The 24,222-nt window shown below is 44.7% G+C and overlaps 1 protein-coding gene across 1 annotated transcript in view; it reads right to left on the reverse strand.

Annotated features, from left to right (window-relative positions):
• Nucleotides 1–358: 358 nt before the first annotated feature.
• CDKAL1 (CDK5 regulatory subunit associated protein 1 like 1) overlaps nucleotides 359–24,222 on the reverse strand; it is a 714,482-nt gene continuing 690,618 nt past the window's right edge. Inside the window, exon 16 of the mRNA XM_030314751.1 lies at nucleotides 359–635. Coding sequence (XP_030170611.1) covers nucleotides 618–635 — 18 coding nt within the window. The 3' untranslated portion in view covers nucleotides 359–617. The remainder of the gene's footprint in view (nucleotides 636–24,222) is intronic.

The raw sequence follows: 24,222 nt of genomic DNA on the forward strand, positions 1-24,222 counted from the left end.
AGATGGTATCTTCCTTTTCCTGGTGGACTTCCTAGAATTCCCGGAAGATTCCTGCCTGAATTAGTTCACTTTCTCTGGCCAGCCTAATAAGATTTCAGCTAGCTGACAAGTCTGAAGTGCAAGGAAAAATGAATCCCAACAGATAAGCACAACTATTTATTGGGCTTATTAAGAAGAGAGGAGAAAGAAAAGAACAACGTGGGCATCAATATAGTTGATACCTTTGAGCCTCATTCCTTTTTTTAACCCCGGAGAACTCGTAAAATCCCAGGTCTGGGAGGGATACCAGAGGTCAACAATTCAACATGCTGGATTAGTTATCTACCGCCACCTAACAAATGACACCAAAACTTGGCTTGAAACGGCATCATTTATAATCTCACAGTTTCTAACCGTCAGGAATCTGGGTGCAGCTTACCTGGGTCTTCTGCCTCAGGGTTGCTGAAAAGCTGCAATCCGGGGGTGGGGACAGAGGTTGTGGTCATCTGAAGGCTGGACTGGGGAAAAATCTGCCTCCAAGTCCACTCTAGCGATTGTTGGCAGGAGTCAGTCCTCATGAACTGTTGGCCGGGGGCCTCCCTCTGTTCCTTCCAATGTGAGTCTCTCCACACAGCAGCTCACAATATGGCGGCTGACTTCATCCAACAAAGAAGAGCACAAGAGAGGGAATACAAACAACACAGAAGTCACCATCTTTTGCAAACTAGCATTTTTGGGAAAATAAGTAAAGTTATGCACCATAAGATGGCCGACAGGACTAACATAAGCTCTAGTCCCCAGCTTAGAGATTCCTCTTCCGGGTTCTTCTTTCTGCCCCACTTGCTGCATATACCAAATTACTACTAATGCAGAATGCAGAAGTAACAGATGATAAATTGTTCCCCATGCTTGTGCTCGGGACTCAGAGCTCTGCAGAAGGATCTCCTCTGAGCCCACTGGTGTGAAATAAAACCCCGATCCGCCAAGATCTCTGAGTGTCGTTTGGTGGTTCCCCTCCAGCAATCCAGCCTGGTTCCATAACAATATCAGACATGATATCCCATTACGTCCTCTATTTATTAGAGGCAAGTCATAAGGTTCAACCCACACTTAAAAGGGGGGATTCCACAAGGGCTGGAACACCAGGAGGCGGGGTCCCTGGGGGCCATCTAAGAGGCTGCCTGACATCTATGCCCGTTAAACCCTTTTATGTTCCCCACAGACTCCTCAGTGGCTTTTGCTTTAACTGCTTCTGCCATGGAGAGCTAACTCACAGCCATCTGAGAGCCCTAACTAGTTAAGGAGCTCTCCTGGTTAACCTACCTGCTACTGTTTGGATTCAGGAGATTCTGTTTACTACCCAGAAACTCTTCAGAGACCCTTGAATTTGAGAGATTTATAAGGGAAAGGTTTAGAAATGTGCACTCTGCTCGTGTGACAAGATCTGGGAGTTGCAATAGCGTAGTTATTGTAAGGGGAAGTTTTAACACACCATTTAGGGTAATCTCAAGCATCATAGATATTAGAGACCAGCTGAGTTAAGGGAAAGCCAAGAACCTTGACCTCCCCATGGCCAAGTTCCTCTTAATCAGCCCCATCCTGGGCTTTCCAAACCATTTTAGAGATGCATACAGTTTTGTCTGCTTGTCCTTAAAGCTTTTAGGGAACGTTTAAAACAACTCTGGACTGTGCTGTCCCTAGAGAGGGTCAAAGGCAGGGGGCCAAGGATGGTTGCCTGAGTTCTGAATCTGAATCCCAGAGCTATCTGTAAAAGGGGTGGGGGCCTCAAGACAGCTGTGGTGATAAGCTGGAAAGGCCTCCCAATGAATCAGGAAAGAAAAAAGCCAAAGAACCTGAGGATACAGTCACATCATAAGCCTCGGAGGTCTTGATTTCCTAAGAGACTGCATTGCATCTGGTCAGAAGGGGTTAGACAGGCATAGGTATGGACTGAAGACAGGCAGTAGGAAGGGCAAGAGGGGTCAGAGGCCTAGGGCCTGGTCGGCTCCTTTCTACCACATTTCAGTGGTCACATTCATCCTTTCTGGCAGAACGCCAATATGCCGCATTTAAAATAAGGAATACATGGGGTTCCTGGGTGGCTCAGTCAGTTGGGCATCCGACTCTTGATTTCGGCTCAGGTCATGATCTCATGGTATGTGAGTTCTTTGCTGACAGTGTGGAGCCTGCGTGGGATTCTCTCTCTCTTTCTCTCTCTCTCTCTGCCCCTTCCCTGCTCACTTGTGAGCCCAAGCTCTAAGTAGATAAAAACTTTAAAAAATAATAAAATAAAATAAAATAAAATAAAATAAAATAAAATAAATAAAATAAAATAAAATAAAATAAAATAAAATAAAATAAAATAAAATAAAATAAACCAAGGCACCCGTGTGGGAGCTGGGTGGGATGGGTGAGGGAGGGAAAAGTGAAGGGTAACTCATCATGAGTCTGTTCCTTGCTCCATCACCTCCATGTTGTCTCAAGTTCCGTGATGGCATCCTGAGGCCTAAACTGGGGGACGGTCACATTATTCATGGATTCAGAGTGTTTGTAGCCAAAATCTAACTGACCAACTTAAAAAAAAAAAAAATCACCTAATGAATTAGAAAGCAGAGACACCCGGACAGACATGGTTGCAAATGGAACGCTGTACCGAGGTGAAGGTAAAATGCCCCCGAGCCCATCTGCTGAAAAGGTTATTTCCAGTTAGTGCAACGATAAGATAGCTGGTTGAGGGTGCACTCATGTGCTGTCATGTTTTAGCTTCTCTCTTTGCCATTTACACTCTTCTCCAGCAGTGGACCATGACCGCTCCATGGGGCTGTCCTCAGCTTCCCAGATGATAGCACCCACCAACGGGAGTTAGATTTTTGTCTCTGGCTGAATCGTAAGGACAAGAGGCAAAAAGTGCAAGGGCTGTAACAGCTCTCTAACCCCAATGCTTCTCAAAATGCCCTGGAGCAAATTCAGCGTGCTCATTCAGCCTCCGATGCTGAGTCACTCAGATGAACTCAAATCCCAAACCGATGCAAGAAACACCTTTCCAGAGCTGATGAGAACGCACAGGGTGCACTTCTCCAAGATGTTCTATTGAGAACCTGTCAGCACTGGCCCTCTGGAGACACATGAATGATAGTGGGTGCAGGGATATAACGAACCAGAACCCAAACTTGCCCAATAAACCTAAATAAACACATAAGCTGCAGAATGAAGGCTTCCAGAAGCCTAAGAGCCTCTAGGCCAGTCAACTAGTGTCTCCAGTCAAAATGAGCAATCTACATCCATACTTTCCACCCTGTATTGCACGCGGGCCTGCAGTATAGGTCAAAAAAAAATCAAGAAAGGGGAATTATATGTTTCAAGATTTAATTTCAAGGAAAATGAAGGTGCCTTCTACCAGTCCAATTTACAACTGATCAATCTTCACTCATTACAATGTCAATGTTTCTTTTATGAACCTCAGACTCTGTGGTTTACAAGTAACTCAGCTAAGGATAATACAGCAGTTTATACTCTCAAAAGATAAATGCTTTAAAGAAAAATCCGTTACCACACTAGGAGAAGGGGGCCATGATGGTTTCTTCCCCAGTCTTTTTCTACTAGGAGAAAATGCATGGTGGGTTTCTCCAAATGTGGGCTGCATAAATCTCCCATGCAGTGTGTCTGCTGGCCTCTTGTGAGATTCAAGATTACAATGAGACCAACCCATGCTTCTGTTTCTGGCCTGACTTAATAACTTACTAATTATAATTGACTGAACACCAGGCTTCAACCCACACATGTCAAGACTCATTTCTATCACCATTTTGGAGCTATTGTATTCTACAGAGAAGCATACTGGTAAGAGACCAATGGGTCACCGGAACATGGCAGACCTGAGGTCGATATCACGATCCAGAATATGAAGCCAGATGGTCTGAGGGCCTGGGGATAGGAGTGGGGATCTGGGGTCACGCAGGCACCGCAGGATGCGGGAACGAGGTCACTGAGCCCTGGTCACTGGAATTGTATGCTCTTAGTGATAAGTGAGTGAGCACAATGCTCTGAAGGGGGATCGCATTAGGGGTTTTTTAAATAGGGGTGATTTCACACCCAGGCCCACTGCCCAAACCATCTGAATACTTTCATGTCTAGATGCCTCTGGTCTAATCCCCGTAATTGGAGTTCATTGCACTGGGGATAAAGGAAGGGGGTAGTGGCATGAGATAGTTTTCTAAAAATATGGATTTATCTCGGTTTAGGTATGATGACGGTGTAAAGGGGCAACACAGCCCACAGCAGTTTGACTAGCCCATCCTTAGCCTCTGTCATCACGAAATAGGATTGTCCTGAGAAATCGACACAGACAGAGGTTAAGTTCCTTTGACAAGTGTCTTCTTTAAAAGGTGGACTGCAAACAGAGCTCAGGACTCCGGACTCCTAACTCAATGCTCTTTCCAAGGATACCCATCGATCTTTCCATGCAAAGTGCCAGTAGGAAATATCTCTTTCCATGGCCTTCCAGCAACATATGTGAGTCTGTGCCAGTGAGAGGCATCTACGAAATGAGGCCCAAGAAACATTTATGGAGATTGTTGTTGGCCTCAAGAAGCTTGAGGGCTGACCCCTTAATCCAGCCCCTGCATGGAGATACATTCTCCACAGGATGCAATTTCTTCAGGGCTTTCTGGAACGGCCATGGGGTTAATCTCCCAACCATAGGAAACCTAGTTATTTACAAGTCCCAGTATCTCTTTCCCACCTCTTTCCCTTCTCCAGCTCACGTGGAAGAATGCTGGGCCCAGCCAACAACCTTTGCCTCAAATCTCATCAAGGTGGAAAAGCCAGCCTGTTAGCAGAGTCTGTCCCCACCCCCACACGTTTGCCAGGACAGATTTCTTCTCTCAACACTGTATTTATTACTGGGGCGTGAAACACAAATCTGCAGATGTCTTTTCCACTCGCCTGCTGTTAAGAGTCTACTCAATAATTTAGCTCTCTCTCCCTTAAGTACATTTGGTTTCTGTTGGCTGTTGCGTAAGACAGCGCGGGATGAATTCGGAGGTAGCCTGGATTCCTCCCACCCTCTCCTGCCTCCTCTGTGCTTGGCTCTTGCGAGCATCGGTTTGCAGCTGCAGGAACAGAATCTCCTTAACTCTTGGGCAGCCACGACCATCACGCTGCTCGTTCAGAGACATAGCGCTCTGCTGTCTCTCCGTTAGATTCTCACAGCAAATGGATAGTTACTTACAAAAACAAAAACCAAAAAACTATCACAAGAGGAGACCAGACGCTGGCAACGGATAAAACAAAAGGAGGCACCGAGCTCTTTAATTAAGGTTCACGGAGGCATGTGAATCCTAGCTTTTAGTTACCCTGCTGCGCCTCTGCCTGATTAGCCACAATGCATCTGCTCGGTTTCCTGGTATCCATCTGTACTGCTAGGGCGAAATGTATTCTGGTCACCCTGCTCCTCAATAAGATGGCTTAGAGGCATCAGCTGTAGACGGACTCACGGTTATGCGTGTCGACAGAGTGTTTCCTGCACTCCTTGTGGTGTTGACGTGTAAGATCACACCATCTTACATGTACCTGGGATTAACTCAAATCCACATAGCCAGCCCAAATGAAATGCCTACCCCCGGGAAACCCGGATGGTTTGGGGATGACTCACTTCTCCGCGGACGCACTGCAAGCTGGAAATACACCTCAATCGTATCCCCTTTCTTAAAGTCCACCTGTCTCTTCTTCAATGGCTCATGCCACAAAATTCCTCCTTGAGTAGATTAAAAAGACCGTGAGAATCGGGACCTTTCTACACGTTACAACGTAAGGAACTTTTCATTTCGATGTGGCACGAGTGTATTATCTGTATACGAGGATTCTTTCTCACTATGGTGAAGTGACCACCATTTGGAGTCATTGGGTAGAGCGTGCTATGTATAACTAGTTATGTCGGCCTGTGTAATTTTAGTTTCCCCAAAGAGCTTATTTACCTTCTTCATAAAAATGTGTAGGCACTGGGGCGTCTGGGTGGCTCAGCCGGTTAAGCGTGTGACTTTGGCTCAGGTCATGATCTCACGGTTCGTGAGTTCGAGCCCCACGCTGGGCTCTGTGCTGACAGCTCGGAGCCTGGAGCTTGCTTCGGATTCTGTGTCTCCCCCCTCTCTGCCCCTCCCATGCTCATGCTCTGTCTCTCAATAATAAACAAAAATGTTTAAAAAAATGTGTAAGCACTATGTAGATTCTAAAATTCTTTACTAATGTGGCATTCTGTGATCCAATAACATTGATCCCATAAACTCAGGTTCACAGAATTTGAAACAGCTGAGCTGACCTCATATACAAACTCAGACATCTGAGACTTAGAAATGTTTTCCTAAAACTGGTGAAATCCAAATAAAGTCTAGAGTTTAGTTAGAAGTAATGTATCAATAGTGGTTTTTTAGGTTTGACAAATGTATGATAGTTAACATAAGATGTTAACATTAGGAAGAGCTGGGTGAGGGGTACGGGAACTCTCTGTGTTACCTTTGCAAATTTTCTGTAAATCTAGAAATTATTCCAAAAGAAACCATTCGTTTAAAAACATTTAAAAAAAATATATATATATATGTGTATTTCCTCACTTGGGTATAAATAAAATCAACAGTTAGTTTAAACTGGGTATTACCAAAGTAATATCTTGCTACACCTCCATCAGAAAAGATGATGTGTGATAGGGGCAGCTGGGTGGCTCAGTCAGTTAAGAGTCCAAACCTTGATTTCAGCTCAGGTCATGATCTCACGGTTTGTGAGTTCAGGCTCTACGATGACAGTGGGGAACCTGCTTGGGATTCTTTCTCTCTCCCTCTCTGTCCCTCCCCTACTCATGCATGCAGGTTCTCTCTTCTCTCTCAAAATAAATAAACTAAAAAAAAAAAAAAAAGACAAGATAATAAAGAGATATGCGTTGAAATCTTGTCATAGCTACAAATCTGATGTCAGAACTCATTAGATCATTCAGTTACTCACTGAGCACTTCATTTCCTCCAGTGTGGTAGAAAGGACCTCAGCCTTTGAAGAATATCACATTCTTTTTTTCTTTTTAACGTTTATTTATTTTTGAGACAGAGAGAGACAGAGCATGAACGGGGGAGGGTCAGAGGGAGAGGGAGACACAGAATCGGAAGCAGGTTCCAGGCTCTGAGCCATCAGCACAGAGCCCGACGCGGGGCTCGAACTCACAGACCGCGAGATCGTGACCTGAGCCGAAGTCGGACGCTTAACCGACTGAGCCACCCAGGCGCCCCTCTTTTTTTCTTTTTAATGTTTTTTGAGACAGAGAGACAGAAAGAGCACATGCACACAGTGGGGAAGGGGCAGAGAGAGAGAGAGAGAGGGAGAGAGAGAGAATCCTAAGCAGGCTCCCCACTGCTGCTACAGAGTGTGATGCAGGGCTCCATCTCACCAACTGTGAGATCAGGACCAAAGCCAGAACCAAGCGTCGGACGCTTAACCAACTGAGCCACCCAGGTGCCTCAAACAATTTCACATTCTTTCGAGAATCTCAGACTGCATGTCTTGAACTATGACGATGGAACTGGTATAAAATGTGAGGAATAAGATAAGCTACAGGAGGGATTTCTCTTGTAAAGTGACCAAACCAGGAAACCTAAGTGGAAAGCTTTATAAATTCTGAGAGTTCATTTACTGGCGAGCATGGACTGAACATTGTTTCACCAGTGCACACTAGCTTTCCCACTACTTGTTCACACTAGCATCTCAATTAGGGTGACGCGTGGGCAGTCATCATTAGTCTAGCCCTTTCTTTTTTTAATCCCCACTTAAACACCTTATGGAACTCAAAAATGGTAGCTCCAAAGGGGACCTAAAAGGGGCCTGACCCATTCTCCTCCTGAGGCCCAGAGACAGTTTTCAAATTAAACGAGGACACACAGGCAGAAGTACTGTGAATAAACTGCAGCATAATTAGAAAGGATAATGACTATTGATGACCAGCCACTTGGCCAAGATCACCCGGCTACTTAGACCACGGAAGATTCTAAATGCCAAGGAGCCTGGCATGAGTCTCTGTAATATAATTATGGACTGTTCTGAATCCCACATGAGTAAGTGTTTAATAAATAATCAACCGATTGCAACGTGGACTCTAACCCCGAGCCAGTAGAGAAGTTCCCTTTCCTTCTCAGAAAGGGTGAAGCCCGAAGAGAGAGCATTTGTTTGCCACTGTGAAAAGGAAACAGAAAGAAGCCTACATTTATTCCTGGGGGAGAATAATGTAACTGTTATAAGCTGCTGTGTTACATCAATTTAAAAGTAATTTTTTCTAAATTAAGAGAAGATTGAGTGGGGAAAAGGCTTCCTTTTGGAAATTTAATTCCCAACGGAGTATTTATATGCTGATACTCTTTGAAAATATACAAGCCATAAGCTGCTTCATGTGCCAGCAACATCAAGCAGGACAGGAAAGAAGTCATTCTTCACACAGTCGTCTCCCTCTCACTCTTACCCTTCCCCTCCTTAGACAGCCCCCCCCCCAACTCTCCTTGATCTCACCAAAATCCATGCCAACTCCTTTAAAAACAGATAGGCATAAAATAATCAAGTTCCATGCTGAATATCAACAAAATCCATGGCAATGAATGGGAATGAAGGAGAACATTTCATTTCATATTTAAAAATGTTAAATTGGGTGCTTATAATTCCCCTGATTTAGCTTTTTTAATTAAAAAATTCAAGCTTTATTCAACATTTGCATATTCATGCCTCCATAATGTGCACTGATTGCATTAAAGGCAGAGAAAAAGCATGTAAGTGCAGCACAAATATAGTTACTCATCAAGTGCACCATCTATGTATGCATAGATAAATATTTCCAAACAAATTAACATATACCCCAGCACAGGTGCTCTGGCCTTACAACCCCCCTCCCACCCCCCAGCCTCCAGCTCCTTCAACCCTACTCTTCCTTCCATCAAGTTTCAAGAGCCAGAGCATCAGTTTAGAAATTTTATAATTTGGTGTTTTGTAGAATTAGCGAGTCCCTTTGCCAAAAGTCTCTGATCGGTGACTGTCTACTACTGGCAACAGTCAGGGGGAAAAAACATTCCACTGCACTCTTTATTAAACACCAAAAAAACATCTTCCAAAATTCAACAAAGGCTTCCAATAGTTTGTAGTTGCCGGCCATCGGGAGGGGCAGTTGTCATGTCTGAGACGTGGGTGTCGCAGACCAGGAGAGGGGCACCGTTAATGGCCCACCGAGAGCCAGGCTCCTCTAACTTCTTGCTCACAGAATCAGGACTGTTTGAAATGACAGTGTGCCCACCTCTTAGAAGGAGTCTGTGTTTCATCTAAGCCAGAGGTTGGCAAACTACCCCTGGGCCAAATCCAGCCCATCACCTGCTTGTGTAAATAAAAGAGTGATGGAACACAGACATACCCATTCACTTACTTATTGTCTATGGCTGTTTTCATACTCCAAGGATAGATGAGAGGAGCTGCAACAGAAAGCATATGGCCTGCAAAGCCTCAGATATTTACTACCTGGCCCTGTACAGAAAATATTTCCCAAGCCCTGGTCCAAGCCAACCCTGGCCAGTTTCTCAGCCTCCCTTTCAGCTAGGAAGATGTTGGATTGTATGCAGTAGGTGAGGAAGAAGTTGTTACCAGTGGCTACTTTGGGATAACCCCATAGATGATAGACACATTCACTGAAATAAGAATGTTGGAGGGGCATCAGATTTGGGGACTGCAGTGTAGAGAGGAAGACAGAACTTCAGGACATATGAATCTACAACTTGAGGTACTTTTGGGAAGTCAAGTAAACATGTCAAGTATACAAGTATAGAACTCAGAAAAGAGATCTAGCTATTTAATTCAACGGACACTTCTTGGGTCTTATCCCCCACAAACTGATATCTTCAATGAAACCCTCCTGACCACCTTTTTCTTCTTATGACTCCATCTTAACTTAGTTTCTACAGCACTAGCCCTTACTGGTTTCTCTCCCTACCTCTCTGACTGCTCCTTTTAGGTCCTTTGCCTACTCATATTTTGTCCTTCACTCCCTAAATATAGTTGGGAGTGATATACCTTTTCAGGGTTTATCATCACGTTTTTGCTTCCCTCATTCACATCGGCCTCATAACTTTCAAGCAAATGACTTCCAAGTTGACATTACTAGCCTAGACTTTTCTCTCCACCTTGACCCATTATTACCTGTTGTGTATCCCCCAAATGGGTGCCATGTTGGCAGCTCAGACTCTGTGTACCTAAAATGCTTTCTTATCTTCCCCCACATAGAGAAAAGACACTGGCCATACAGTTGGAATTCCTAGTGTTGAGTCCTGGCTGTGAGTCACCCTGACTGTGTGAGTGTTAGCAAATTTCTTCATTTCTGAGCCTCAATTTTGCCATTTCCACGGGCCTCAGAAAAGGTACAAAGTCCCATTCCTGGCTGTACATGAGAAGAAACTGATGACTTGGAATATATGGTGAGGAAACCTGGACAGACTTTGAGAGGATAATATTTGAGCTTGAGAAGTGGGGGAAACTTCAGGAATCCACATGTCCCCCTTTTATAGACCCGCCTGATCTAAATCTGAGTATACCCAGAGGGGGAGCATATTCTGGCTCCCAGCCCTCTGTTGGGAAGCAGAAGACTGGAACCTCATTCGACCTCTGCTCGGCTGGCTAGGGACTGCACGGAGCACTGTGGTTCTAGTTCACCTTATTCCCTAACTATTCCTGAAAGGGGGGCTTTCAAGTCAGCTCAAACTTGATCTCAGGTTTGCATCTACTTTTCTTAGGCTTTAATCTTCTTGATTTAGAAAATCACGACGACGATGAGGACGGCAAAAACTGACTGCAAATGAGCTTTACAAAGAGGCAGGCGTGTAGAGCGGGTTTACATCAAGCAAATCAGGGAACACAGGCTGCAAGGGGAATGACGTTCAGGGGTGCTCACGGAGGGGACAGCCCGAAAGGTGCACTCAGGCCCTTCCTCGCTGAGATGGGGCTCCTGCCGGTCCCGGATGCTCACCAAGGCATCCTTTCTGGTTTTCTACACCATATATCTACTTGGCGTTTGCTCAAGGATCAGCTCCGAGCCTTTGTGTTTCACCTGAGATGAATCCTTTTACCAAAGGACGCATCTTCTGACTTCATAAGCACTCAAAGGCCAGAGTCAGAATATTCATCATCTCCCTTGTAAAACCTTTTCGCGAGGGCTACCATTCCGGAGATCTACAACGTGGTCTGTGTATTCCTACTCCTCAAGAACATGGGAAAGCCAACTGGGTATTAGAAGAAAAAAGAAAAGAAACCACTTCCAAGCTGGTGTGGTTCCAGGAAACAGGAAGTGAAGAAGGGATCCCTCGTTGCTCTCTCCCAACTGTTGCCCCGGGACTCAGAGCTGCCCAGGAAGACTGAGTTAACACGGGAGCCAAACTCCCCTCCGAGCGTCTAGGGGCAGAGTTCTTTCTTTGTAGTGATGACTAGATCTAGCTGTGCCAGGGAGTGTGGGGCCGTAGGCCCGGCATTTGAACAGGAAGGGAGGCCAATCCTAAATGAAATCAAACTGTGAATAAAGGAGGATTAAAATAAAAATTGACAGCCCAGTTCACAGAGCTAGTGTGCAGCTCAGCTGCCGGAGAGTCTCTGCCATCATATGCCTTGGAGACGAGACATGAAAAATTGCCGACAGAGCTACTGGCTGAGGAGCTTGTGAGAAGCGCGTCTGCCCGCACGTTGTCGTGCCTGTGACGCTCGGAAGGTAAGAGGGGCTGGTGAGAATGTTGACAGGCCGAGAAGTTTCTTTGAAAACAGCCTAGAAAGCCTGCCAGGAGTGCGGGAAGCCCAACATTCTCATTCGAAAGCTCTGCTCCCCGTGCTTTATAACCGCAGTGATACTATTTTAAAATAACCATTTCAGAGAGGACGCTGGATTCGGAAGCAGGAACTCTGAACCCCAGCCCCGCCTCTGCCAACTCGATGTGTAACCTTGGCAAAATGCTTTTCCCTTCTCAGCGCCCATGTGGCGAAAAGTGTATTTTCAGCTTGGAAGGGAGAGAGAGCCTGGAGGCGGGAGACTGGGCAGAGGGGCGCGGGGAGGGACGAGACTTGGTTCCTGGGTTTCTGGGCTGAGGTTGGGAGACCCAGGGCCCAGAGAACAGAGAAGTGCAGAACAGGATATGGCCAACACTGCTCCAGGGAGGTTTTAGCCATTCACCTCCCATCACCAGTGAAATACGTCCATCGGCAGTGGGTTGAAGAGGGTCCAAGTCCTGAGCATCGGAACCTGTGAATGGGATCTTATTTGGAAGAGAGATTATTTTTGTAGATGTAATTAAGGATCTCAAGATGAGATCATCCTGGGTTTGGGGCGGGCCCTATATCCAACGACAAGTGTCCTTACAAGAGAAACGCAGAGGGAGGTTTGAGAGACTCGGACACAGGGGAAGCCATGTGAAGACAAGGCAGAGACTGGAATCTATATCCCCCAGTCAAAGGATATCTGGAGCCGCTGGAAGTTGGGAGAGGCAGGGAACGGTTCCCCTGTAGAGATTCAAGGGGTTACACGTTGACTCTGCCAACACGTCGACTTCTGGCCACCAGAACCGAGAGAGACTAAGCTGCTGTTGTTTTAAGCCACATGATTTGGAGTAATTTGTTAAAGCAGCTCTAACGCCGCCCTTGTGAATGGAATAGCCTAGCATCTCTAAAAATACTTCCTTACTCTAAGCCTTGGGGTCTCAAAGATGTTCATCTAAACCAGCTTCAAACCCCGACGTAAACACGGGCAGGGGGTTGGAATAGATCTCTCTAACGCCAGGCTACTCCCAGAAAGGAGAGAATTCACTGCTTTAATTCAACTCCGAGATGAACACCAAAGGGGCAGAGTGCTTCAAGTCGTCTGGTGATGTTGTCTGGAGGAGACACCCTTCCTACAGGCACCTGCTGAGAGATGAGGTAGGTTGACGCCACAGGAACGGCCAATGAGGAGCTGTCGGTGCTGGACGTTTCCAGCATGAGTGCTGCATTGTGAGGATGGGGTACGCAGTTAGCACCTGACGCGGGAGGCCTCCTTCCATGCCCGCAATACTCCTCAGCCTTCACATGGGTGTGCTGTTCATCCTCAGGCCTCATTCATCCCCTGACTCATTAATGGGGCATGTGCATTCTGAGCCCTGACAGTGGGTGGCCACCCCACACGTTCACCCAACTGCCCGGTGACCCATGACATGACTTACGAAAGGAACGGCAGATATGCGGCAGGAAGTAGAGGGGATGGGTGTGGCCCTGGAATAACTTGAAGCCAACTGGTTGACCAGCAACCCAAGGGGGGCGGGAGGGGGAGAGAGAGAGAGGGAGGGAAAGAGAGAGAGGGGGGTGGGGTGGGGGGAGAGAGAGGCAGACAGACAGACTGCAGTACAAATGTTGCAACAATGAATGTTCAATTGGTCAAGAAAACTGAAATGATTACTAATTTTAGAAACCCATAAGATTTTCATTACTGAATTCACTGCCTCTCTGAGCCAAGACCAAAGAACTTCCACACAGACCTTCTCATTCAGGTAGAATAACTTTTTTTTTTAAGCTCTTAGGAGAGAACTTTGAGAGGAATCAAATGCGCTTCACAGTTTATAGAAATGTAAGTGTTAAAACCACTTACGAGGGTGCGACAGAAATGCTCTAGGAGGCATTTTCCTTCACACAGAAATAAGTTATTAAGATTTTAAGTGCACATTTCGATTTTGATGGGTTAAATGTTTTATTTATTTGTGATTTTTCAAATTGTGGTAAAATACACATAATACAAAATTTACTATTGTAACCTTTTTAAAAAAAATTTTTAAATGTTTTTATTTTTATTTTTGAGAGAGAGAGACATACACACACAGCACAAGCAGGGGAGGGGCTGAGAGAAAGGGAGACACAGAATCAGGCTCTGAGCTGTCATCACAGAGCACGATGTGGGGCTCGAACTCATGAACCGCGAGATCATGACCTGAGCCGAAGTCAGACGCTTAACCGGCTGAGCCACCCAGGCGCCTCATCATAACCATTTTTTTTAAATTTTTTTAACATTTATTTATTTTTGAGACAGAGAGAGACAGAGCATGAACGGGGGAGGGGCAGAGAGAGAGGGAGACACAGAATCAGAAGCAGGCTCCAGGCTCCGAGCCATCAGCCCAGAGCCCGAGGCGGGGCTCGAACTCACGGACCGCGAGATCGTGACCTGAGCTGAAGTCGGACGCTTAACCGACTGAGCCACCCAGGCGCCCCTCATCATAACCATTTTTAAGTGTAAAGTTTAGTAGTGTTAGTATCTACACGATGCCGTGTAACCTGCCTCCAGAACTGAAACACCCTATCAAGCTCCCTATTCTTGCCTTCCTCAAACCCCTGGCAACCACCACTCCACCCTCTGTCTCAGTGAATTTGCAGTTGGTACTGCACAGGAGTGGAATCACACAGTATTGGTCTTTCTGTGGCTGGCTTACTTCACTTAGCACAACGTCTTCAAGGGCCATCCATGTTGTAGCATGTGCCAGAATTTCCTGCCTTTTGTAAAGCTGATTGTATTCCGCTGTATGGACGGACCACGTTTTGTTTATTCATTTATCCACTGATGGACACTTGGGTTCCTTCTCCCTGTGCACAAACTAATTAAACGCATAAGTCTTCTTTTGTGGCTAAAATTCTAGTGCTTTTCTTTGCATCCTTTCATATGTCATTTAGAACTACAAGACACAGTGTAATTGGTAGTTATGAATGACTTTGACGAGATTCCTGGAGGTGTGAACCAATCCTTCTCAAGTGGCTCCTCTTCTAGCCAGAATTTCACCCAAGGGGACTCCACTACACATTGATGAAACAATTTTTAGCACTTGTATTCTTGTTTGATCATGAAGAATGCATGTGGTCTCTGCCTCTTTGCCAAAGGGGCTTATTATTCACATACTTGAATTGAAATTTGACATCCATCTTCTACTGGCAGACATTCACTGGCAAATGCTTCAGTATCCTAAGACATTGTTCCCCGGACCTTCCAACCTCTCAGGTTCTAACGAATTATCAATTCTGCAAGAGGAAGGCTATATTCCTCATCCTTAAATTCCAGATGAAGATCTCTATTACCTCAGCCTAGCTTGAAATAGAGATTTGGGGTCCACATTTCCCACAAACATATCCTACAGGTCTGTGAGCATTATAATGCCACGTCACCTTAATTTTTAAAAAAAGATGGTCCTTGGGGTGCGTAGGTGGCTCAGTTGGTTAAGCAACCGACTTGACTTCGGCTCAGAGCACGATCTTGTGGTTCGTTGTGACTGGGCCCCACAGCTGGGCTCTGCGCTTATCGCGTGGAGCCTGCTTGGGAGTGTCTCTCTCCCCATCTCTCTGCCCTTCTCACACTCATGCACGCTCTCTCTCTCAAAATAAGTAAACATTAAAAAAAGACGGTCCTTCATTTCGGGTGAAAAGCTAAACCCATTTTTATGCCAGGCAGGGGGTCCCAGGCCAGGTAGCATCTCTGACCAACTACTTCACTGCAAAGACCAAGGAGAATGCAGCCGCCACCATGGGAATACAGGACCCAGTCCCTTCTCTGTCCTCTGTACCTACATCACTGTATTATAATTATTAAATGAGTTGACGTTTGTAAAGGAAGAGCATCTTGTACGTACTTGGTTCTCAGCAAGCTAGCTGGTTCTCGCATGCTAGCTTGCCTATCATTATTATTAGATTACTAGTCTGGACAGGATTAGAGCCATTCTTTCCTTTCTTCTCACTCTTTCTCCCTCCCCCGATTACCCAATGAGAACCCCCCAAAGATTTCACTAGTTTTCACCCCACAGGTATTGCTTTTCATTGACCCCAGCCCCCTGAGTTCCTCCTGGCTTCCTACCATCCTCCCCACCCATCCCCACCAGAATCAGTGAGGACCAGCAGCCCCCTCAAGCCTCTGCAGCTGCAGAAATGCAAGATACCAGCCCAGATCCCCGCGGCTGACCTCCACCACCGTGTGCGTGCTGGGGCTAACCCCTCCAACCCTGCACTTGCAACAGCCTCACTCCTATCACCAGCCTCCGCTGTCAGGCGTGCCCCCACGGACGTGCACACCAACAGCCAAAGCCCCTCCTTTGTGGGCTGCTTGTGGGCCCAGATTCAGCCCTGTCTCCTGTCACTGGCCTCCACCGCCGGCCTCAACTGAACTAGATCCCCTCCCCATCCAAGCCAACATTCGCGCACCCTTGACTCAACCTCTGTCCCTGGCCTCCACGGCCATGTGCGCGCCCATGGGGAGACCACGTAGCTGCAGGAGGAACTACTGACAGCCAGGGCCTCTGCCCGCCTGTGAGCCCAGTTCCAGCCTGTCTTGTGTCACAGGCCTGTACTGTACTTACCTGCAACTAGCCCCTCTGGCTCTGTACCTGCTTCTGGTTGACTCCCAACACTGGCCTCTACTGCTGTGCTCCCATGGCAAGAACCAGCAGCTATAGTAGCATATGCTGACAGTCAGGGCCACCCCCACAGCCAACACTGTGCCTGAAGATGGCCCCGGTTCTTGCTGTCCGCCCTGGTCCCTACCACTACGTTTGTGTCTGTATACCAGCCACACACGGGAACCCAGGGCTGCCCCCTACAGCCAGGTGTGTGCGCTGCTAGCTCTGGCCACAACTGCTGCCTGCCCTGACCCCTAGCTGATAGACCTGGACGTGCTGCTGGGGACCTAAACAGTCCTTGTAGCCTCTTTGGACCCTTCCCAGCACTCATCAAGGACAAAGCAGTTGTGACTGCTGTGGACCCCGGCGGCCCGACCTGACGAGGTACCACACCCCCTAGACCCAGAGCTGCCACACACATCCCCGCACTTGGTGCCTTGACCCCCCAGAATCTGTGTCATGGCACACGCCACCACAATGTCACCCACAGGAAAACATCTTTCTTTACTGAAGTCAGTCCGTAAAGTCTGCTAGAGGTGGCTGTTTCTTCAAATGTGCAGACACCTACTCAAGGCCCCAGAATCACGAAACAGCAGAGAAATATGACTTCGTCAAAGGAAACAGTGAACTGCCAATAACTGATCCCGAAGAAAAGGATACAGGGATTGCCCCAAAGAACTCAAAATAATTGTTCTAAAGATGCTCAGAGAGATATAAAAGAACACAGATAAACAATTTAATGAGATCAAGAAACAACACAAGAAAAAAAATGAGAAGTTAACACAGAAAACATAAAAAAGTCGAACAAATTTTGGAGCTGAAGAATTCAACGACTGAACTCAGTAGAGACCTTGAACAACGGACTGCCCCAAGCAGAAGAAAGAACCAGTGAGCTCAGAGACAGATCACTTGAAATTAGCTAGTCAGAGGAGCCAAGGAAAAACAAAAACAAAAACAAATGAACAGGAATGAAGAAAACCTATGGGAATTACTGGATACTATTAAGAGAAACAATCTATACGTCACTGGAGTTTCAAAATAAGAGACAGGGGTAGAAGGCTTATTTAAATAAATAATGGCTGAGAACTTCCCAAACCCAGCAGATTCAGACATCCAAGTTTGAGAAGTTCAAAGGGGACCTCAAAATTTCAATCTAAAATGATTTTCAGTAAGACACATTGTAACAAAACGGTCTAAAATCAAAGACAAAGAAAAAAATTAAAGCATCAGGAGAAAAATATTTCTCTGATACAAGGGAAACCCATAACACCATCAGCAGATTTCTCAGCAGAAATCTTTGCAAGCCAGGAGAGAATGGGATGACATACTTCAAGTGTTGAAGGAGAAAAACCTGCCAAACAAGAATGCTTTACTCAGAAAAGATGTCCTCCAGAAATGAAGGAGAGATAAGGACTTTCCCTAATAAAAGCTGAGGGAGTTCACTGCAGCGACCTGCCTTATAAGAAGTGCTGAAAGGAATTCTCAAGCTGAAACAAAAGGGCACTAGCTAGTAACCTGAAAACATATAAAAAATACAATACCAATAGACGATACACTGGTGCAGTTTACAGCCGGATTCAGAATACTCTAATACTATAATATGGGGGTGTGCTAACCATTTAACTCTAGTAAAAAGAGTAAGGAACAAAACTATTAAAAACAGCCATAGCTACACCAATCTCACAATGGATACACAATATAAAAAGATATAACTCATGACATCAAAACACATAAATGTGGGGGGAGGGGAAGTAAAAAGGTACTGTTTTAGTATGTGATCACAGTTAAGTTGTTATCAGTTTATTACTTTTTTTAAAGGCAATCTTGTTTTTAATTTATTTCAGATTTATTTTTTGAAGCTTTTAAAATTTATTTTGGATGAGACAGAGACAGCATCAGTGGGGGAGGGGCAGAGAGAGAGGGAGACAGAGAATCTCAAGCAGTCTCTGCACCATCAGCACAGAGCTTATGTGGGGCTTGAACCTACAAAACCATGAGATCACGACCTGGGCCAAAACCAAGAGTCAGACACTTAACTGACCGAGCCACCCAGGCACCCCAAGTTGTTATCAGTTTAAAATAGACTGTTCTCTATAAGATGTTTCAAGTAAGCTATGGGGTAACCACAACCTAGAGAACACAAAATAAAAAGAAGGCAGGGACACGTGGGTGGCTCAGTCAGTGAAGGGGCAGACTCTTGATTTCGACTCAGGTCATGATTTCACAGTCATGAGATTGAGCCCTGAGCTGGGCTCCGTGCTGAGCATCGATCCTGCTTAAGATGCTCTCTCCCTCTCTATTTGCCCTTCCCCCGCTTGCACTTTTTTTCTCTCTCTCGCTCTCAAAAAAAAAAAAAAAAAAGAAGGGAATCAAAGTATACCACTATCAGCTCACAAAGGAAGATGGAAAGTGAGGAAGAAAGAAATGAAGAAACTACAAAACAGCCAGAAAACAATTAATGAGAAGGCAACAGTTGGGTGGTAGATGGGGGGATGGGTGAAACAGGCGAAGGGGATTAAGAGTACACTTACCATGATGCACAGTGAGTACTGTACAGAATTGGTGAATCACTATTTTGTACACCTGAAACTAATACAATACTGTAGGTTAATGACCTTGGAATTAAAAACATAATTGTTTTTTAAATAAGAAGGCCAACAGTCAGTCCGTACCTAGCAATAATTATTTTAAATGTAAATGGATTAATGTCTCCAATCAAAAGGCACAGAGTGGCTGAATGTATAAAAAACAAAACCCAACTATATGCTGCCTACAAGAGATACACTTCAGCTTTAATGACACACACAGGCTAAAAATTAAGGGATGGAAAAAGATATCCTACAAAAATAGAAACTAAAGAAAGCAAGAACAACCATACTTATACCAGACAAATAGACTTAAGTCAAAGACTGTAACACAAGACAATGAAGGTCATTATATATTGACAATGGACTCAATTCATCAAGAAAATGTAACAACTAAATATATATGCACCCAACACTGAAGCACCTAAACATATTAATCAAAAACTAATAGGTCTGAATGGAGTAAAGGACAGCAATACAGTAATAATAGGAAATATCACCACACCACTTTCAACAATGAATAGCTTATCCAGACAGAAAATCAATAAGAAAATATTGGACTTGAACTGTACTTTAAACAAAAAGGACCTCTTAGATGTATATGGAATATTCCACCCAACAGCAAGCAGAATGTACTTATTTTCATGTGCACACAAAACATTCTCCAGAACAGATCATATGTAAGGTCATGAAACAAGTCTCAGCAAATTTCAAAAGACTGAAATCATACCAAGTATCTTTTCTAAGCACAATGATATGAAAGTAGAAATCACTAACAAGAGGAGAACTGCAAAACTCGCAAGTATGTGAAAATTAAGCAACACACACTGGAACAACAAGTAGGTCAAAGATAAAATCAAAAGGGAAATAAAAAAGTATCTTGAAACAAATGAAATGACAACACAACATACCCCAACTGACAGGATGCAGCAAAAGCAGTGCTAAAGGGGAAATTTCCAGTGATAATTGTGTGCCTACATTAAGCAAGGAGAAAGATCTCACATAAACAGCCTGACTTTATAGCTCAAGGGACTAGGAAAACAAGAATAAAACTAAGCCTAAAGTTAACAGAAGGAGGGAGATAACAAAGACCAGAGCAAAAATAAAAGAAACAGAATAGAAAATAATCAAAAAGATCCACAAAACTAAGAGTTCCTTTTTGAAAAGATCAATAAAATTGACAAACATTTGACTATGCTTACCAAGAAAAAAGAGAGAAGACCCTAATAAATGAAATTATAAATGCAAGAGGATACATTACAACTGATAGCATAGAAATACAAAGGATCATAAGAGACTGATATGAAAAATTATACACAGACAAATTGGGCAACTTAGAAGAAATGGATACGTTTTTGGAAATATGCAACCTACCAAGTCTGAATCCTGAGGAACTAGAAAATCTGAACAGATCAATAACAAGTTAGGAGATTGAATCAGCAATCAAAAACTTCCCCCCAAAAAGAAGCCCCAAACAAATGGCTTTATCAGTGAATCCAACCAAACATTTAAAGAAGAAATAACACCAATTCTTCTCAAACTCTTTCAGAGACATTGAAGAGGAGGGAACACTATCAAACTCAGCACTACAAGGTCAGCATTACTCTGATACTAACGTCAGAGAAGAAAACTGCAAGAAAGGAAAACTACAGCCAACATCCTTGATAAATATAGATGTAATAATCCTCAACAAATTACCAGCACACCAAATTCAACAGCGTATTTACAGGATCATATATCATGATCAAGTGTGATTTATCCCTTCTATGCAAGGATGGTTCAACACGTGAAAAGCAATCAATGGGCTACACCACATAATAGAATGAACGATAAAAATCATACGATCATCTCAAGAGATGCAGAAAAAAGCATTTGACAAAATTCAACATCCATTCTTGATAAAAACTCAGCAGATCGGATATAGAAGAAACGTACTGCAACATCATAAGGGCCTTATGTGACAAGCCCACAGGTAACATCATGCTCAATGGTGAAAGGCTGAAAGTTTTCTACTTAATATCAAGAACAAGACAAGGTTGCCACTCTCACCACTCCTATTCAACATAGTTCTGGAAGTCCTAGCCAGAGCAACCGGGCAAGAAAGAGAAACAGAAGGTATCCAAATTGGAGAGAAAGAAGTAAAATTGCCTTTGTGTGCTGATGACATGATCTTGAATATGAAAATCCTAAATGCTCCTGAAAAAAAAAAAAAAAAGAAAAACAAACAAAAACTGTTACAAGTAATAAATTCAGTAAAGTTGCAGGATACAAAATGAATGTACAAATATCAGTTGCATTTCTGTGCACCAACAGCAAACTATCTGATAAAGAAATAAATAAAGTAATTCCCTTTACAGTAGCATCAAAAACAATAAAATACTTAGGGATAAATTTAACTGAGGAAATGAGAGATCTGTACACTGAAAACTGTAACTTTTTATTTTTTAATGCTTATTTATTTATTTTGAGAGAGAGTGTAGGGCAAGGGCAGAGAGAGAGGGGAGAGAGAAAGAATCCCAAGCAGGCTTTGTGTTATCAGCACAGAGCCCAATGTGGGACTGAAACTCACGAACCATGAGATTATGACCTGAGCTGAAATCAAGAGTCAGATGCTTCACCGACTGAGCCACCCAGGTGCCCCTAAAAACTATAAGATATTGATAAAAGAAATTAGAGAAGACACAAATAAATGGAAACATATCCCATTGCTCATGAATCAGAAGAGTTGATATTGTCAAAATTTCCATACTACCAAAAACCATCTATAGATTCAATGCAACGCCTATCAAAATTCCAATGGTGTTCTTCAGTTCTTTACAGAAACAGAACAACCCTAAATTTGTATGGAACAAAAGACCCCAAATAGCCAAAGAAATCCTTAGAAAGAATAAAACTGGAGGCATCACACCCCCTTATTTCAAACTATATTACAAAGCTGTATTAATCAAAGAGTATGGTACTGACCTAAAAACAGACACGTAGATCAATGGAACAGAATGGAGAACACAAACCTATGTACATATGGTCAATTAATTTACAACAAAGGAGAAAGGAATGAACATCGAGGAAGGGACAGTCTCTTCAATATATGTTGGGAAACTTGAACAGCTGCATGCAAAAGAATGAAACTACCTTACACCATACATGAAAATGAATTAAAGTGGATTAAAGATCTGCACATAAGACCTGAAAAAATAAAACTCCTAGAAGAAAACATAAGTGGTAAGCTCTTTGTCCCTGGTATTTGTGATGATTCTTCTGAATCTGACACCAAAAGCAGAGGCAACAATAGCAAAAATAAACAAGTGGGACTATATCAAACTGAAAACCACTGGGGACATCTGGGTGGTTCAGATGGTTGAGCGTCCATCCCACTCTCGATTTTGGCTCAGGTCATGATCTCACGGTTTGTCAGATTGAGCCCCACGTTGGACTCTGTGCTGAGCATGAAGCCTGCTTAAGGTTCTCTGCCTCCCTCTCACTCTCGCCCTCCCCCCACTTACGTGAGCTCTCTCTCTCAGAAAATAAATTAAAAATTAAAAATAAATAAAGGGGCGCCTGGGTGGCGCAGTCGGTTAAGCGTCCGACTTCAGCCAGGTCACGATCTCGCGGTCCGTGAGTTCGAGCCCCGCGTCAGGCTCTGGCTGATGGCTCGGAGCCTGGAGCCTGTTTCCGATTCTGTGTCTCCCTCTCTCTCTGCCCCTCCCCTGTTCATGCTCTGTCTCTCTCTGTCCCAGGAATAAATAAAAACGTTGAAAAAAAAAATTAAAAAAAAAAAAATAAATAAAAATGAAAAGCTTCTGTACCGCAAAGACAAAACAAACAAACAAAACAAAACAAAAAACCTTCGACAAAGTGAAAAGGCAACGTACCAAATGGGAAATAATAGTTGAAAGTCACTGTGTCCTCCATCTGAAACCTGGTCCCACGTTAGCGACACGAGTTAGTTCCAGGAGAAATAAAGTGCTAATTTTTCTGTCTGTAGGCCCCTTGTCTCAGTAGTCTGTCCCCCTTCCTGTTATTCCTTCCTGCTAGCCCCTCCCACTAATTCTCATGAGTACCCTGGGCCGGATGAGATGGACCTTCCCTTATCTTTTATGTAAACAGCCTTTCAAGGTCGTGAAAGTAAGATGCTGACCAGCTCCTGAAGCTGGTTGCAGACCTTCAACTTAGCACAACCCACTCCCATTAACAATTCTTTCACACCAAGGTGACCTTAAATTTTCAACAGCCAGTGATGAACCCCAAAGGGGCTGTAACGTGAAGAGGTGTGCTTGTAAATCCAAGGTTTTTGTTCCACGACCGAAACCTGACATCTTCAGAAAATGACAAAGATCGTCTTCTTGAGAATCGTCACAGAACAAAGGTGGAGATGTGTGATGTTTTGGGGGAGTGTATTCAAACTAAGGCTGATGTGGAATCCCTCTCAGCCTCTGTCTTCTCATCTGGACAATAAGAGGGTTGGGATTATTGGTTTCTGGGTCCCTTCCAGAAGCTTCCAGTCCTTTCTATAATTCTGCTAACATTGGAGGGCCTGTGGCCAGGTTACATTTGGGAAATCCTTCACAAATTTGGATGAAGGGGGAACCGGCCCAGACACTTGTGGCTATTTTCAGACTTGACACAGGACCGACCCGTTCAACCCTCTGAGGGGTCCTGCTGCATCCTTCGGAAACATCTCTTCTGTCTGCCTCTAAGCAGGACTATCCTGCCATCAAGACACACATCAACCCTTTCTCGTGGGTGCTGCTCCGGAGCTAAGGGTCTGAAAGTCAGCCTCCCCCCGTCCAGTTCCCAAGGCCACACACAGCCCCAGTGTCTTCACCTTCCTGCACCAGCCTCTGCCACCCCCGGGACAGCTGCCCTCCACCCCAAGCACACCTGCTCAGCACATCTTTTGCAGAAATGATACACCCACTCCACCTCTCACCTCCACTTCTGCAGACGGGAAGGGAATCAACCCTACCACCAGGGAGACTACAGCGTGGGGTGAACGCCGGTGGGCCCCTCTTCCCACACCCTGGCTCACCTCTCCAAAAAAGAAGTGTGCATATCTGATCGGGCTACTGTGGCACCAGTGGGTGAGGTCATTTTGGTTCCAGAGTAGGAAGGAAGCTACCTCTCTGTCCCCCCTTTTCCCTCAAGTCCTCCCACAGATTGGTGAGGATGGCAGAGAGCCTGCCTTTCTTCCAGGTTGCGTGGTTCTCCCTCTCGTGCAGGGCCCT

The sequence above is a fragment of the Lynx canadensis genome, chromosome B2 (assembly GCF_007474595.2).
Source record: "Lynx canadensis isolate LIC74 chromosome B2, mLynCan4.pri.v2, whole genome shotgun sequence".
In the NCBI taxonomy this organism is placed as follows: domain Eukaryota; kingdom Metazoa; phylum Chordata; class Mammalia; order Carnivora; family Felidae; genus Lynx; species Lynx canadensis.